This window comes from Odontesthes bonariensis, chromosome 15 (assembly GCF_027942865.1).
Source record: "Odontesthes bonariensis isolate fOdoBon6 chromosome 15, fOdoBon6.hap1, whole genome shotgun sequence".
NCBI lineage: Eukaryota > Metazoa > Chordata > Actinopteri > Atheriniformes > Atherinopsidae > Odontesthes > Odontesthes bonariensis.
In genome coordinates, this window is record NC_134520.1 from 25,363,414 (window position 1) to 25,378,828 (window position 15,415).

Consider the following 15,415-nt stretch of genomic DNA (forward strand, 5'->3'; position numbering starts at 1 on the left):
CCATACATCTCCGTCTTGTCTTTCTATCTCTTAAATGGCTGCCATCTTCCCTTATAAGAAACACTGATGTCTGCCACTACTCTCTTCCCTCCTCATAACCTTCTCTACTTTCTCCTTTCTTCTACTGTCATGTTTCCCATTATTGGACTCTATATGTCTACAACATTCCCGTCACGGTTCCATCACTATGATACAGTGTACTGTCTTTACCTCACAGAGCAGCAGGTCGGTGATGTGGAAAACCATGCAGAGGGGGAACTTGGCTGTGAACAGGGTGAGGAACCACTGGGAGGCATACATGTGTGCCTCCAGGTTCAGCTCCTGGAAGTGGCCCCACAGGTCTGGAAGTTGTTCCTGTTTGAGCAGGAGAAGCAACAAGAGGTTTGGATCTTAATTAAATCATGCCATTTCATTGGGAAAAAACCTCTTTAACAGAAAACCGAGGACAAATGCTAATACCTACAGGAGTACTTATACTAATAAAAAAACACATAGTGAAATTTCAATAGAGATATATAGTTAAAGATGCTACATTTTTGCATTAAATTCATTCTTTCTTTTCCCCGTAATTTTTTCGAGGATGGATTGGTGTTGCTTTCAGTTACCAAAGTGTCCATGTGTGCTATTGACCACACATTAGCACTCAATAAGCTGTTCAATTGGCCAAATAGAGAACCACTCTAACAGCCACATGTCAAATGAAACCTAATTAGCAGTCAATGCTAATATGTTTACACTAAATTTAGTCAGTGCTAACTAAGTAGATCCCCCTGTTAACAGATGACTGCCAGCAGGGCCAGGATGACTTTGAGGGGCTAACTCAACCATACCTTGTGGATTGGAAAAAGATGCAACTTTACACACCCAATGAACAGACTAAAAACACAGAAAGCTTTCAGACCTCAAACTAAACGAGTCAACAAGACAACAGCAAACATTCAAGAGCCCAAAGATGATGAAACCGCAGGTAAAAATAAGAAGATAATTTTTCTTTCAAAGCAAGTATGAATACAGTTTATGAAGCCTTTCTTTTTAGTGAATAGATTCAAGGTACAAACCTTTGTTCAAATAGTAATTACATGAAACAGCTCTGGGGTGATCCAATATCAGGAAAGAAAAATGTTGGAAAATCCAAATCTTGTTGAAACTAATGGTTGAGTCTTGTCTCTATAACAAGGACTGCTAGATATATGAAGCGAATTTCATGGTATTTAAACATTACTGGATAACAATTTCAATTTGTCGCTGGAACAGAATTGCCCCCCAAAGGCAACATCATTAGTGAGAATGATTAATCTTTTCTTCGGCTTCAGCCAAAGGTCTTTAAAGCATCTGTTGAATGAATACAGATGTGCAACAAGAAATGAAGGAACCTGTAGCTAAAATCTTATTTTATTACTGTTCAGCTATTTCTGGAGGTATTTACAAATGTTAGGTGACTCACAACTCTGTGGCTTTGAAGGACATGAGCCTCTACGGGTCAAATTTTCATACTTTGGAGAAAAATGTGAGCCACTAAAGAAAGGAGAAAACCACATACATATATCAGCTACTGAACAAAAACCAACTGCCTAAAATTGTGTAGATTAAAATACAAAAACAGCCAGGATACATGTCAAAGTAATGCCAATAAAAATATCAGGGCCAAAAGTTTTTCAGCAGAACATTGTCCTGAGCATCAGAATACAACATTCTATACCAGCACAGATGCTCAGGTGCCCACTGTGGGCCCTCATTGGACAGCAGACAGGGACTGTGTGACTCCGTATGCAGCTAACTGTGATGCACTGTGCAGTCTAACAGTTTGAATAAAGTTTCTATTCAATATTAAAGGTTTTTTAGCAATTTGTGCTGGTTCTTGCTTCCCACACAAACCAGTGAACAATAGCTGCCCGTGACATTGAGACCAGTCCACCAGGTGACCTATTCTTGGAGCACCTTTGGCACATTTAGGTGATGCTCTGACCCCGTCCTCTTATTCACAAGTTATTCACAGTGCCTCTCAGGTCCTTACGCTCATCCCTTTAGTTCCTGGTTACAATGCATCAATGTCAGGAGCTGACTTTTCACTTTCTGCCAAATATTTCCTTCTCCTTGACAGATGCCACGGTAACGAGACCCGTATGACTCCGTAGTCCATCTTTGTAGTCAGTGTTGTGACATTAGCATTACGTTACTTTGAATTAAATTGAGACGCATTCAATCTTCTTTCCAAAAATGATGATCTGCTGCATCACTAACCTGCATCAGCCTCTCCAGCTGGTAAAACTTGCAGTGAAGATCTTCAAAGTTATTCTTGTAGAGGGCCCTGAGGCCATATTCATACATGATTTTCACCAACACACAGAAGGCCTGCTCCTCCGGCATCTGCAAACACATGGACAACTGAAATTCAGATTATTTACATATAGCACCAATTCAAAAAGTTATCTCAAGCTACTTTAAAGATACGTCCCGATTCAATCCAGATCGATTCAGTTGGCTGTAATCCAAATGAGTCAATTTCATTGTAATAGTAGCCATATTACGTCTGTTCTTTAAAAGTTTTCCCTCCATTTGCACCTGTGAAAACTTAACAACTAAACGTCCAAAAATGTGCTTCCATTACTATTCAGGAAACCAGAAGCTTTTGTTGGGATTTGGTGGTCATACAAAACCTCAAGTAAGGCACTATAATGGTCCCACACCTGGGTCAGACTTTATTTTTACAAGGTTGTGACAAATGTCCACATTTCTATCGGTTAACTAAGACGGAAGACAATTGAGACAGTTTATTTCTGACATCATTTGTCTGCTTCCAAATAAGCGGTTAAGGCAGAAAAAAATGAAGGTGAAGGCGTGAGGGGACACAAGGGGCAAACAGGACAAACCTTCAGGTGTTTTCATGTTAAAGAAATATTTATGCCTCTCTGTGTGCATTTACCTACACCTGTGTGTTTCAGTGTGAGCGTTGTTCAGATGGATGAAGATAAGGGGTACGAGAGAAAGCTGAATTCTGTGTTTGTGAGTAAAATTGGGTTCATTTCCCCTATAACACACACACGACTGCAGACAGGGAGAAGATATTTAATCAGAGTGACAGTGTATGTTTGGGTCTGAATGGGTTCCTGCAGGTAAACCTGAACGCTTATTAATATTCCTGACATCTTCTCTATAACCTCTCCCTCCTTCTTCTTCCTCCATAATCCGCCCGTCTTCTCTTCCCCCTGTATAACCTCTACTTCTTTTACTGCTGCTGTCCCGTTTATATCTCCTCCTCCCGTTTACAGCCTCCTCCTTCCACATAATGTCCTCCTCTCACCCCCCTCCTATGCACTCCTTCCTCTTGCCCATGATTAAATTCATATCTCTTCTCCATAACTCTACTAACTCACCCCAGCTCCTCCTGACCTCTCCTCTTCCCCACTGTCTCACTCCTCTTTAACCTCTGCTGCCCTTGGTATTTGGACTTCAACCAAACTTCCACCACAGTCTCTCGTCCATTTGGGACTCCCGCCTTCATGTTTCATCTATTCCATTTTTCCTCCATCTGTCTTTTGTTAACTGCCTCATATAAAATTTTTGTTAGTTTTTTTTTTTCAGACCTACAGCGCCACACACAACAAACAGGAAATACTTTCACTACCTTCATATATATTTTTCAGATTTGTTATAAACTGCTTTTATTTGAGCAGTCAGCAACTTTCTGTTCTTTTTATCCATTTCTTTAAGTTCTACTCAGACTGTGATATTGTTATTGATATTCCTTCTGCTTTATCAGACATTGTACAAGCTAACAGACTTGATCCCGGTAGATGCACAAAGGAGCACAATGCTTATTTGTTTTCTTTACAAAAGTGCTGAAACCTTGATAACTCCAACTCCAACTATTGTCTAGTTTGTAGGAAAACTGAAGTGAATTTCAATCTGCTACAGAAAACTTTTAAAAAGAAGGGTAAAAAGCTAGTATTATTCTAGTATTTGCATTTATATGCATTTTTTATTTGTAGTAAATACCGCAATGGTAATGGGGTTAACAAATAATAATGAAGCACAGAAATCATGTCTTGTGTATGCATACATATGCATACAGGGCATAGGTGGAATATCAGTCATTATGAATTTCTGTTGTGTACTGTGCTCTCTGCTGCTAGGCTTTCTAACATAATAATTTATTCATTTTTTGTTAGCCTTGATGGATGTTCCTTGAATTACATCATATGATTACATCATTTCATCTTCCTCTGCAGTTCAGTTTGGTGGATTTGTTCATAGAGAAAAGCAGCAGAAGGCACTAACCCTAAAAAAAATTTAAATAAAAATCGCATCACAGCAGCAGATGAAATTCAGCAGGTTTTCCTAAAAAAATTTGGTTACAAATCACAGCATATATGAATGGAAATCCAGCTTCTGAGTGAATTTGAAATAAATCTAATAGCTGTATGAGAATAGGAAGCCATGCTTTCTAATATCATATCAAATGACCTCATATTTGAGAGGAATATACATTAACCAGAAAAGATAGGTTTCGCTTATGGATGAGCGATTGATAGTTTACTTACATGTAGAAGGAGAACAGCGGCAAGAAACGACTGACCCTGACAATAACCAATTTCCTCATCATAGACAGAGTAGGCCTGCAAGAGAGAGAAAGAAAGAGACAGAGAAAAGACAAACATCTTTAATTTGATTGCTCTATCGGAAACAAACCAGAGGTCACTGACAGTGAAGATGTTGTAGACAACGTATCAATAATTACTGAAAATGTTTCAAACATTTCAGTCTTCTCTTGATAGACCGAAACCCATAAATAAGTGAAGTACAACTAGAGATCCAAATTTTCAGTTTTATTCAATGGATTCTTTTCACTTGACAAAGGTAAGATTCAGTCAATGAGAGTTTAGTGAAAAGAAAACGTGGGCGTTTCACAACAGGAGCAGCCAGTTGAAGCCTTGAGCCTCCAACCTTAAAGCTGCAGTCTGCAACTCTTTTTCAAGCATAATGCCTGGAACTGTCCGGGGATTCTGAAAGTAGTACATTAAATACCCCAATACAAAAAAAAATGAGTTCTCTAGGTCCCCTATATGTCCCGCTAGGTCCCTCCAAAGCCAGCAGGTTTGTTTACAAAATTGCAAACCGGACCGGTAAAAGGTAACCAATCAGGTTTACGAGCTGGGCTCTGCTGCCTGTCAATCACCGATTGTGCACGCGCGATACAAGGTAGGCTCGTCCCCACGCTTATTTATCTGGACTATTGAACTTCATTTCGGGCTAGTCTACTTACTGTGTCTTATGATCGCAAATGACAGGTGAGTTGATGAATGAGGAGTCGTGTAGGCGCATCTGGCGTGCACGTAGACGTGCACGAGTTCTCATGTGTTTTGAAGGGGCGGGACAGGAAGTTGAATAACTTTTTATTTTTCGGTTAAAAAATAAGCATTTCTTGCATTTTGCGACTACGGAGGTCACCGTTTTCAACTTCAAGCGTTCTGATAGATCATGTAAACTCTTAAAATGCCAAAAAGTAGGACTTTACATATGACAACAACAAATCTTGCAGACTGCAGCTTTAAGCAGAGATGTGGAGCATGCTGCAGAAATCTGGTAAAGAGACATCATAATTGAGGTATATCAAAATATACCATATGAATGTGTACCCAGTACCCAGGTATTTAGGACTAATCTAAACAGGCTCCATCTAGCTGAAACAAGATGAATGTATGTAATGAAACCAAGTTACGGGTGAATTATTTTTGTTGAAATAATGTAGTTTCAAAGTTTCTTTTTTTCCAAGTCTAGTATTTCCAGTATTTAAGATTATAGACGGGCGGTTCTTACAACCAGCCTAACAAACCAATGTTTTGTATCTTTCTGAAATCCTCTTTTCCTCTTCTAGTCTTACAGACATCCACACTTATATAGCTGCATTACTTTGTTATTGAACCGCACAGTTCAATAACAAAGTAATGCAGCTATCCCAGCACAACGATCAACTCCCCTCAGGGAATCAGTGCCTCACACTATTGAAGGTAGGGTCAGTGCGGCACTGGTTTCACAGTCAGTAATGTTAACTACTGCAACAAGTGCCACATAAAACATCATCAGTGCAACTGTAGTTACTTTACAGTAATAGCCAATGTTTTGGTTGTAAAAATCTGAACTACACTAAAATATTTCTTGTGCCCTAATGCTCAAGAATTGCCTCTTCTACTATTAGTTAATACATTAGAGTCAGCAAGATGTCATATCTACATGATTTGATCTTAAAACCTTAGTGGCATGTTGATCTCCCAGTTTAAAGTAAGAAGTTTACAGTCTTCTCATTGTAATGCAAATGCTGTCAGCATGAACAAAGGGCATTTCCTAGGAGCAAGTTTCTCTCCAGTACTTAAGTTTTCTCCATGTTTTCCCAGAGGAGCTTCTCTGAACTGACTGCCACTTTCTTTGGTTTGATCCTTGTCAGCATCTCTCCGACCTCTCACACTGACACTTTCTACAAGTCCCTTTTTCTCTGAATACAGAGCTATGCCCCTGGATCTGAAAACATAACGCAAAAGTTTCTACAGTTACTTCTGCAAACAGACTTTCTTACCACTTGTAGAGCACTTAAGGGTATGTAAATCTAGAAAAACAATGCTTCATCTTTTCATACACTGCTGTCTTTAGGGGACGCTGGGGCCTGTCCTTACATTCACAAAGTTATTAAGAGCAGTTTGACGAGGGCGCTGCAAGTGTTTAGAGAACAGTTGTGCTATGATACAATTCTTCAAAATAGTAAAGCCTTAACTTGTGCACCACTTGGTTTGGCTTATGCTCCATCTTATACAATGGATGGGAAATAGGAAGTATTTATAACTCTTCAACAAGCAGCGCTGGAGTAAGAGCATTTGGGGGGGTGCAACAAATCAAAATGTTTTTCAAATACAAAATGACAAATAGGTGTGTAAGAGGAGAAGCAGGCTGTCCAACATTAGAGATCTGGCTAGTTTGGCCTTTCAGGTATGGGGGATTAATTCAGGAGGATAAACTTCAGATGACCATTCTTGAAAGCCACTGTCTAAAGTTGACAGACTCCATTAAATATGCTAGTGAGCCAACAGACTTGCCTTTTTACAGTGCAAACAACTATCCACACACAAAATACAGCGTCCAAAACCATTCCACAGACATATTTTTTCTGTTATGCGTGAAGATGAAGATCACATTATGCACCCTCTGCTCTCATCTGCCTACAGCCTTGCAAGGGAGACAAACTGGAAGAAATACACCAAACAGCATAAAAGTCTTCCAACATTTGCTTCCATTGGAGCAATCAGAGGTAAATGGGGCACCACACAGCGTACCCCAAGCCTCATTCTACGGTACCTAATACTAGTCTTTTGTGCGGTCGATGTGCAAAACCATCAGAAAGAATCTGGTTATAGCTGGTAATAGCTCATTATCGTCCTCAGATATTTTGAAGGATGCACACTTGATTACAGGCAAATTGATGGTAACAGCAGTGGGTTAAAAGATTGTCTACCCTTTTTTCATGTCTGAAAAATGAGTGTGGACGTTCAGAGCTTCACTGCTGATGTGTTCAGCTAATTTGGTGTTTGATGTGGAGGTAATGGAGAACTCTTGTGGTGCTGTCTGTGGTGTAATTTACAAGCTGACATGCTTGATGGAGTGTGGCATTCACACATCCCCAACTCGGCTGGGAAAAGTGGATGCTGACAGATGGATGGGGGAGGTCCTGGTGGGTGAAATCTAAATTTGTTCGCCTGGACAGATAATAGGCTCAGAGGGGTGGATTATTACAGGATATGCCTAGTTTCTCTCTCACTCTGGAAAGTTTTAGACAACATAAATGTGACCAAAACAAGTGCTTCAAATTTTATTTAAGAAAGGTTTATGCCAATATATCTCATTTTGACAATAACCACACAAAAAAAGTGATTAATCGTCTTTGGAAAAAATAAGAAAAACAGGTGAAAGAAGTGCCACAGAAGTGTGGCATCATCAACTTTGGCCTCTACAGCTTACATTATGTAAGTGTCAGTGACCTGAACACTTAACTATGGCTAAACATTTCACATGGTTCTTTAAAAAGATAAAGAAAGTAAGCCCATCCATCCATCCATCCATCCATCCATTATCTTCCGCTGCTCCGGGGATCGGGTCGCGGGGGCAGCAGCTTGAGCAGAGAAACCCAGACGTCCCTGTCCCCGGCCACTTCCTCCAGCTCTTCAAGGGGGACCCCGAGGCGTTCCCAGGCCAGCCAAGAGACATAGTCTCTCCAACGTGTCCTGGGTCTTCCCCGGGGCCTCCTCCCAGTGGGACGGGCTCGGAACACCTCACCAGGAAGCCATGCAGGAGGCATCCTAACCAGATGCCCGAGCCACCTCATCTGACTCCTCTCGATGCGGAGGAGCAGCGGTTCTACTCCGAGCCCCTCCCGGGTGACCGAGCTTCTCACCCTATCTCTAAGGGAGAGCCCAGACACCCTGCGGAGGAAACTCATTTCGGCCGCTTGTATTCGCGATCTCGTTCTTTCGGTCACTACCCACAGCCCGTGACCATAGGTGAGGGTAGGAACATAGATTGACCGGTAAATCGAGAGCTTCGCCTTCTGGCTCAGCTCCTTCTTCACCACGACGGGCCGGTGCAGAGCCCGCATCACTGCAGACGCCGCACCGATCCGCCTATCAATCTCCTGCTCCATTCGTCCCCCACTCGTGAACAAGACCCCGAGATACTTGAACTCCTCCACTTGGGGAAGGATCTCATTCCCGACCCGGAGAGAGCATTCCACCCTTTTCCGGCCGAAGACCATGGTCTCAGACTTGGAGGTGCTGATGGTCATCCCAGCCGCTTCACACTCGGCTGCGAACCGCTCCAGTGAGAGCTGAAGGTCACGGTCTGACGACGCCAACAGAACCAAATCGTCCGCAAAAAGCAGAGACCTGATTCTGAGGTTGCCAAAACGGACCCCCTCAACGCCCTGGCTGCGCCTAGAAATTCTGTCCATAAAAATTATGAACAAAATCGGTGACAAAGGGCAGCCCTGACGGAGTCCAACCCTCACAGGAAACATGTCCGACTTACTGCCGGCAATGCGGACCAAACTCTGACACCGGTCATACAGAGACCGAACAGCCCATATCAAGGAGTCCGGCACTCCATACTCCCGGAGCACTGTGTAGCAAAAAGTAAAATGAAAAACAACTATCATTTCAAAGTTATTGGCAAATATGGAAATCATATACTTAAACTTCTGCTTTATAGAGACAAAATGCAAAAGTTTAAAAAGTGCGGCACTAAAACTGCATAAACTTTTGCACATTTTCTAAAAGAAATCTATTCTTTATTCACTTGTCACTTAGAGTCACAAGCTTTTCAAGGCCCCTGTGCATGCAAAGTGTGCTGCCAGGTGATAATGTACCCTCAAGGATGACACTCAATGACTGCCACACCTGAGCCACAAACATGCAGATTGAGGCCGCATCTTCCAGTAACAACTTCCACCTGCCTTTTCCTCCTTATTCCCACCGTTCCGGGTCTTGAGATAGCTGTATTTGGACATTTGCATCTATCCCTGTGTTATGCTGCTTTAATGCTGCAGTTTGATGTGCAGTGTGCAAAGAACTCTCCCAAAATCCACCGTGCTAGCAAGCAGCAGAGATGTCTGTGGGGTCCATGACTTGTAGCTTATACTGTATGTCAGAGTTTCATTGTCAAAAGCAGATGCACACCAAGGCTAAAAGAAAGCCAGCTACCACTGCCATTTACATCAAAGATGTTTTGGTCTCAAAGACTCAACAGCCCCTCCCCCCTGGCTGGTGACCTCATCCAGCAAGTTGTTATACCTAGTGATGAGGTGCTGTCATCACCCCGTCATGTAGTTTAGCTCAGCAACTGAAGTCTGTAGTGAGTGCAGCACACCTGAGCAGAAAGGTGAAACCTCGTCCTAAATATTAGCTCACATAACGACACATGCTGTCATACAGAAATGGGAAGTTGATCATCCATCCACCCATTTTCTATACCCGCTGAATCTGTCGGTCGGGTCACAATGCAACGGGGAGCTGGGGCCTATCCCAGCGGTCATTGGGCGAGAGGCGGGGTACACCCTGGACAGGTCGCCAGTCCATCACAGGGCCACACAGAGACAAACGAGACAAACAACCACACATACGCTCACACTCACTCCTCAGGACAATTTCAGAGACACCAATTAACCTAACATGCATGTTTTTGGACAGTGGGAGGAAGCCGGAGTACCCGGAGAGAACCCACGCATAGACGGGGAGAACATGCAAACTCCCCAGCCGGGAGTTGAACCTGGAACCTTCTTGCTGTGAGGCGATGGTGCTAACGGAAGTTGATCATCTTCCTTTTTAAAGGTATTCTTCTTTATTTTATTTTTTTTTCCACTGATGACTCTAAGACTTTCCACTTAGAATAATTTTTTGTAATCCGTTAGTTGTTAGCTGCACAAGATCGATTCCCCCATCCGCCTTCTCTATAGGACATTAGTCGATTAATTCAGTCATTTTATTGGAAAAAGATCAAAAGCAGGTTCAGTTAAGGAAGCAGGTGCTCGCGGTGTGTTTTTATGCAACTGATCAAAATGGTGGTAACCAGGATATCAGCTGGAACTCGCATCAAGACTATAAAAATGTGTGAAAGCAAACACTAAGTGATTACTGGGACACGCAACATTAGCCAGGCTGATGAGGTGTGTTGATGTGTTGTCATGTTTGCCTTCTTCCTCATCCCTTTTGTTTTGTTTGTTTCCATGGAAACACAGACGATACTCCCTTAACGCCCAGCTCTGCTTATCTGAGAGTTACAGGTTTTCAGTTGTCAGTGTGTTGTTGACTGAGGCAGTTAAAGTTGCTCAAGACTTCCTGGGTGCATTCCAGGTGACCGTGCACAGATGTTTGAGGCTTTTGTATCTTAATCTGAAGTGCGATTGCGTAGAACATTCACGGAATAAAACAGATTATCACTGACAAGGAGCATGAAGCTCAGGTGACCTTCCCCAGAAAATAAAGGTTAAAAAAATAAGGACTTCAGGCTTATTACTGAGTAAGATATGAAGATGAATATAAACTTTGTCCTGGGTCCTCCATGCCTGTAAAGCCTCAAGATCCAACCAACCTTATCAGCTGAAAATCTACATGGATTTGCATACAAATGAAGGCTGGCTCGCCACTGACCTACTTGGGTCCAGACTGGATGCTAAACCTTCCTGACAGGTTCTCCCAGAGCGCTAACCAACATATTCTACTTTTGCAGAGCTAGGAAAAAAACAAAGAGCAAAAGTTCTAGTTCATCAGTCTAAATCTAATTTTGATTTCAGCCCCCGGTTTATCCCCATTTATGTTTAATGTAAACTTGTAAACTAATTTGATCTCGTTCTTTTTTCTGGTCATGGATTTATTTTCAAACGAAAAATAAACATTTCAAAAAAAAAAAAAAAAAAATGGTTGAAAAAGTGAAACCATAATAAACAATAATCTGACAGGTTACAAAAAAAATACAGTTTATGAAAATTAATTTAAAATCGACATACTTCCATTTATTCTGTTTACTACACAAGTTCTGATTTATAATGGTGAGACTAAATGACTAATAAAAGTATCCAGAAAAGATATCCATTCATGGAAAAGTCATAACTTTCAGTCTACAGTGTAGACTTATATTCGTTTTTCAATTGGAAGTAAATCACTTTTTGGACTTTTGACTCTTGGGTTCTTTTTGTGACGTTCCATCTCATGAATGTCTGGCAGGACAGATAGATGCAGTACTCATTTCAACACAATAAGGAGCCTCATTCTGCTATTCTCAACGAGAAAAAAAGAACGATTTCCACAGTGTAATATCTGCATCGAGCGCTTCCTCCTGCGCACTCTAGACAACCGTTCCTGTGCACCCCCTCCCTCACATTTCCAGCCGGGACAGCGCATCTCCAGCAAGAAGCCTCCCACTGTGATTTGTTTGTGTGATGGCTCAAATTGTCAGCACATTCTCCTATCCATCATTCATGTGTGAAAATGACTTCACTTGAGTTAGATGAGAAGGACAGTGGCGAGATTAAGATTGACTTTGCCACATTTCAATCAAGCTGACCTAAGCTTTTGTCTCAATAAAATGTTCAGTGTCTTCACAGATAACTTACTCAGGATGTGAGTACAGTGGGTACTCTCCTTACAGCTCCTAGTTTCTGCATTTATTTTAATGGGGAGAGCACAATGCTTCAGGGTTTATTCCTTTTCTTAAAAATTAAAAGAAAAAAATACTTGATTTATCCCAAGGGGAAATTATAATGTTGCAGTAAACATATATATATATATATATATATATATATATATACACACACACACACACTGATGAACCTTCATCTTCTGCATTTTGTCTGCATAGCACAAACCAAGTGGTCAGGAACTGTGCATTATCTGGCACCCAGATGAAGAGCTGCCGACAATTTAAGTCCAGTAAAAATGCAACTTGGAGCCACTTTAGATCAGACTGGTTCATCCCTCCTCGGACCACTGTTGATTCATACTCGCCACAGTTGAAATGAAGAAGCATCCCGACTGTTTGCATTTTGAACAGTTCTCGTCCAGTAATCTGGCAACAAAATGTGGCACCTGTAAAAGTCCTCCAGGATTTGAAACCCGTGATGTTGAGCTAAAATATCTAAGACACTGACGTGAAATTATTGTGACACACAGAATATTTTGTTCCCCTAATCTGTGGAAAAAAACTTTCCAGTTAATTGATGTGCAAAACAAAAGAAGGATTATGCAAATACATGACCATATTTGATATCTAAAATCTATATTTGGTGAAAATCTGAAGAAATCTGCCACCTTTATAATGCCCAGCACATAATTCCACTTAGAATACAGGAGAAAAGATCAATGATGTTCATTGACTGGAATGCATGTCCAGAGGGGAATGTGTAGGAGGGGTTAATCTGAAAGTCTCAGTAAAGGAGTGTACTGTTAATCATACATTTAGAGCCTAAATATTTCACCATGCAAATTCCTGCAGACCCTCGCCGGACAAAAAAATATTTTAAAATAAGAGACTGTTTTCATAAGGATAAGTAAGATTTGTCAGATTTGAAAATTAGCATTTCATATGACTAATTATTTGCTCACAAGGAAACATTTAAAACAGCAAGGTAAGAGACTTGTTTTCTTTCCCATGAAGCTAGGAAGAAAGTGAGGTATCATCCAATATGTGCTGATTTTAAACCTTAAAGTTACTGACAACCAATTCAGTTCCTAAAAAAATAAATAAATGTCCCTTCAAAAAGGTGCTTTACAGAACACAGAGAAGGTTAAATGTTGTCTCATTATCGTGGGTCGTTTTCCAAATACAATGTAAATGTCATGCCTTGGGCTCACCTTGCAAATCTTGTACAGTGAATCCTGTCCATCTCCATCCGAGTCCTTGAAGTAGTCATGCGCTGGGAAAGTGCGGTGGATATCGCGAGTGATGACACTTTCCTGGGCCGAGTCCTATGACACACAGAAAAAACATTCTTTACGGATGTGACAAAACAAGTGCTGAGAATAATTCAAATCATACTTGGAGTTCATGTTAGTGGACTTTAAATTTCTCCCAGATTCATGTGATGATAACAGTGTTACGGTTTGCTTCTGCAATACTTCAGCCACTTGTTTTTTTTACTCCTTTCTATACTCAAACACCTTCACAAACATAGTCATAAGTCATAAAATGATCTTCCCAATGCCCGATTTAAAATAAACCAATATTTTCAGAAGAAATAAATCCCTTGAATTGGTTCATTGAGTTTGTGCAGGAATGTGAAGGTTTAATCAAAAGAAGCCAGTTGACATCCCATCAGAATTTTTCCAGCTCTTTGTTGCTTTTTAATGTTCAGCTCTGTGATAGCTGGGCCCTCTGCAGATTTATAGTGGGCAACCCAATAGTAATGCAATCAGGGATCCATTTCAAATGACATTTAAATTGACTAATCATATCTTTCTGTTAAATAGATTTGGCCTGCTGTAAGACCACGAATCACCACCAATAAGCTTCTAAGTGCTGACCGAATAACGGCTCTAAAGAACAGAAAACTAGACAGCTCGCCTGTTGCACAGGGCAGCAGTGATCAAGAGGAGGACATCATTGCCAATTCCTTAGCTGTGCAGTTCTCAAGATGATATTTTGATGTAAAGTTGAAGTTAATCGTCACAGGAGGACATACACTGAGCTTAATTTGGTGCAGGAAATAAAAGCTTTTGTGAAGGATTTCGACCCCCCCATTTGGTAATATGGGTTTTCCAGAATAAAACGTTTATCCAATTCAGCCCATCGGTTTTCATGTAATGCTATCATTAAATGGTCATTTCACTGGCTGCTGTGACTGCTGCTTGTATTCTAATTGCCACGTCTACTGTTTTGTAGCCTGTGATGACAGAAAAGAAAACGTGACATACATTCGACAAGCTTTAATAGGCTTGTGTGTGTGCTCTCAGTCTGTGTGAACTTGGATGTAATCGAGTGGGTTTTGGTGTGCTCAGCTGTTATTGATTTTCTGCCCTGCTCTGTCGTCACCAAGCAGCACCTGAGTGAACATACTGCTTGTGTGATTATTGGTCAGGGGGATTTGAAACATGAGCTACTTTTGTTTTTGGTGATTACACAGTTCTAAATAACTCTGCCAGATTGTTGCCTTAATTTTGGTGGTTAAAGGCAACCTTTGCTGTAGAACAATGAGAAAAAATGACAGTGGCAGAGTTTATTTTTTCCCCCCCAGGAGGGAGCGAGGGTCAGAGGGCCAAGGTCTGGAAGTCATGGCACACTGCTGAAAGGCGCTCTGCTATTTCCATGTCACCTTTTTCCACACACACACACACACACACACACACACACACACACACACACACACACACACACACACACACACACACACACACACACACACACACACACACACACACACACACACTACCAGAGAGAGGAAAGCTCTCCAACAACTAACTGTAGGGGCAGATAAACTAACACTTAGCCTGGCTGGACTTGATTAGTGTTTGTGTGTATGAGAGACAGAACTGGAGAGTGTGTGAGTGAAGGAAAGTGAGAGGGAAAAAATAAGCATTTGTACTGTTTCTCTACTCCTCTCGTTTCCTTAGAATAAAGACAAATGTTGGATGGAATTTAGGTTCAAATGTCTAAAAGAAGTAGGACTGGCAGACATTTGTGGAAAACACTGCAGGTGGTAAAAAGGAACTGGTCATGAGAGCCCAAAATCCCCACACAATAAGAACTCCCTGAAAGTTCCTTAACTGGTCGTCCATCAATGCTCAGAAACTGAAATGTTGCTGTGACGGTCAAACCTTAGAAATAAGGTGACAGCACAATACAAGACAACATACCCTTTTGGGGTTTCTTGGCAACCCAGTGATTGAAA

At 41.3% G+C, this 15,415-nt stretch overlaps 1 protein-coding gene across 1 annotated transcript in view; it reads right to left on the bottom strand.

The window, feature by feature from the left end:
- The window catches only part of rabgap1l (RAB GTPase activating protein 1-like), a 109,559-nt gene that overhangs the window by 31,673 nt on the left and 62,471 nt on the right, over positions 1 to 15,415 (bottom strand). The window contains exons 14-17 of the mRNA XM_075485689.1: positions 13,383 to 13,496; positions 4,542 to 4,616; positions 2,242 to 2,367; positions 211 to 354 (exon numbers count right to left, since the gene is read on the bottom strand). Coding sequence (XP_075341804.1) covers positions 211 to 354; positions 2,242 to 2,367; positions 4,542 to 4,616; positions 13,383 to 13,496 — 459 coding nt within the window. The remainder of the gene's footprint in view (positions 1 to 210; positions 355 to 2,241; positions 2,368 to 4,541; positions 4,617 to 13,382; positions 13,497 to 15,415) is intronic.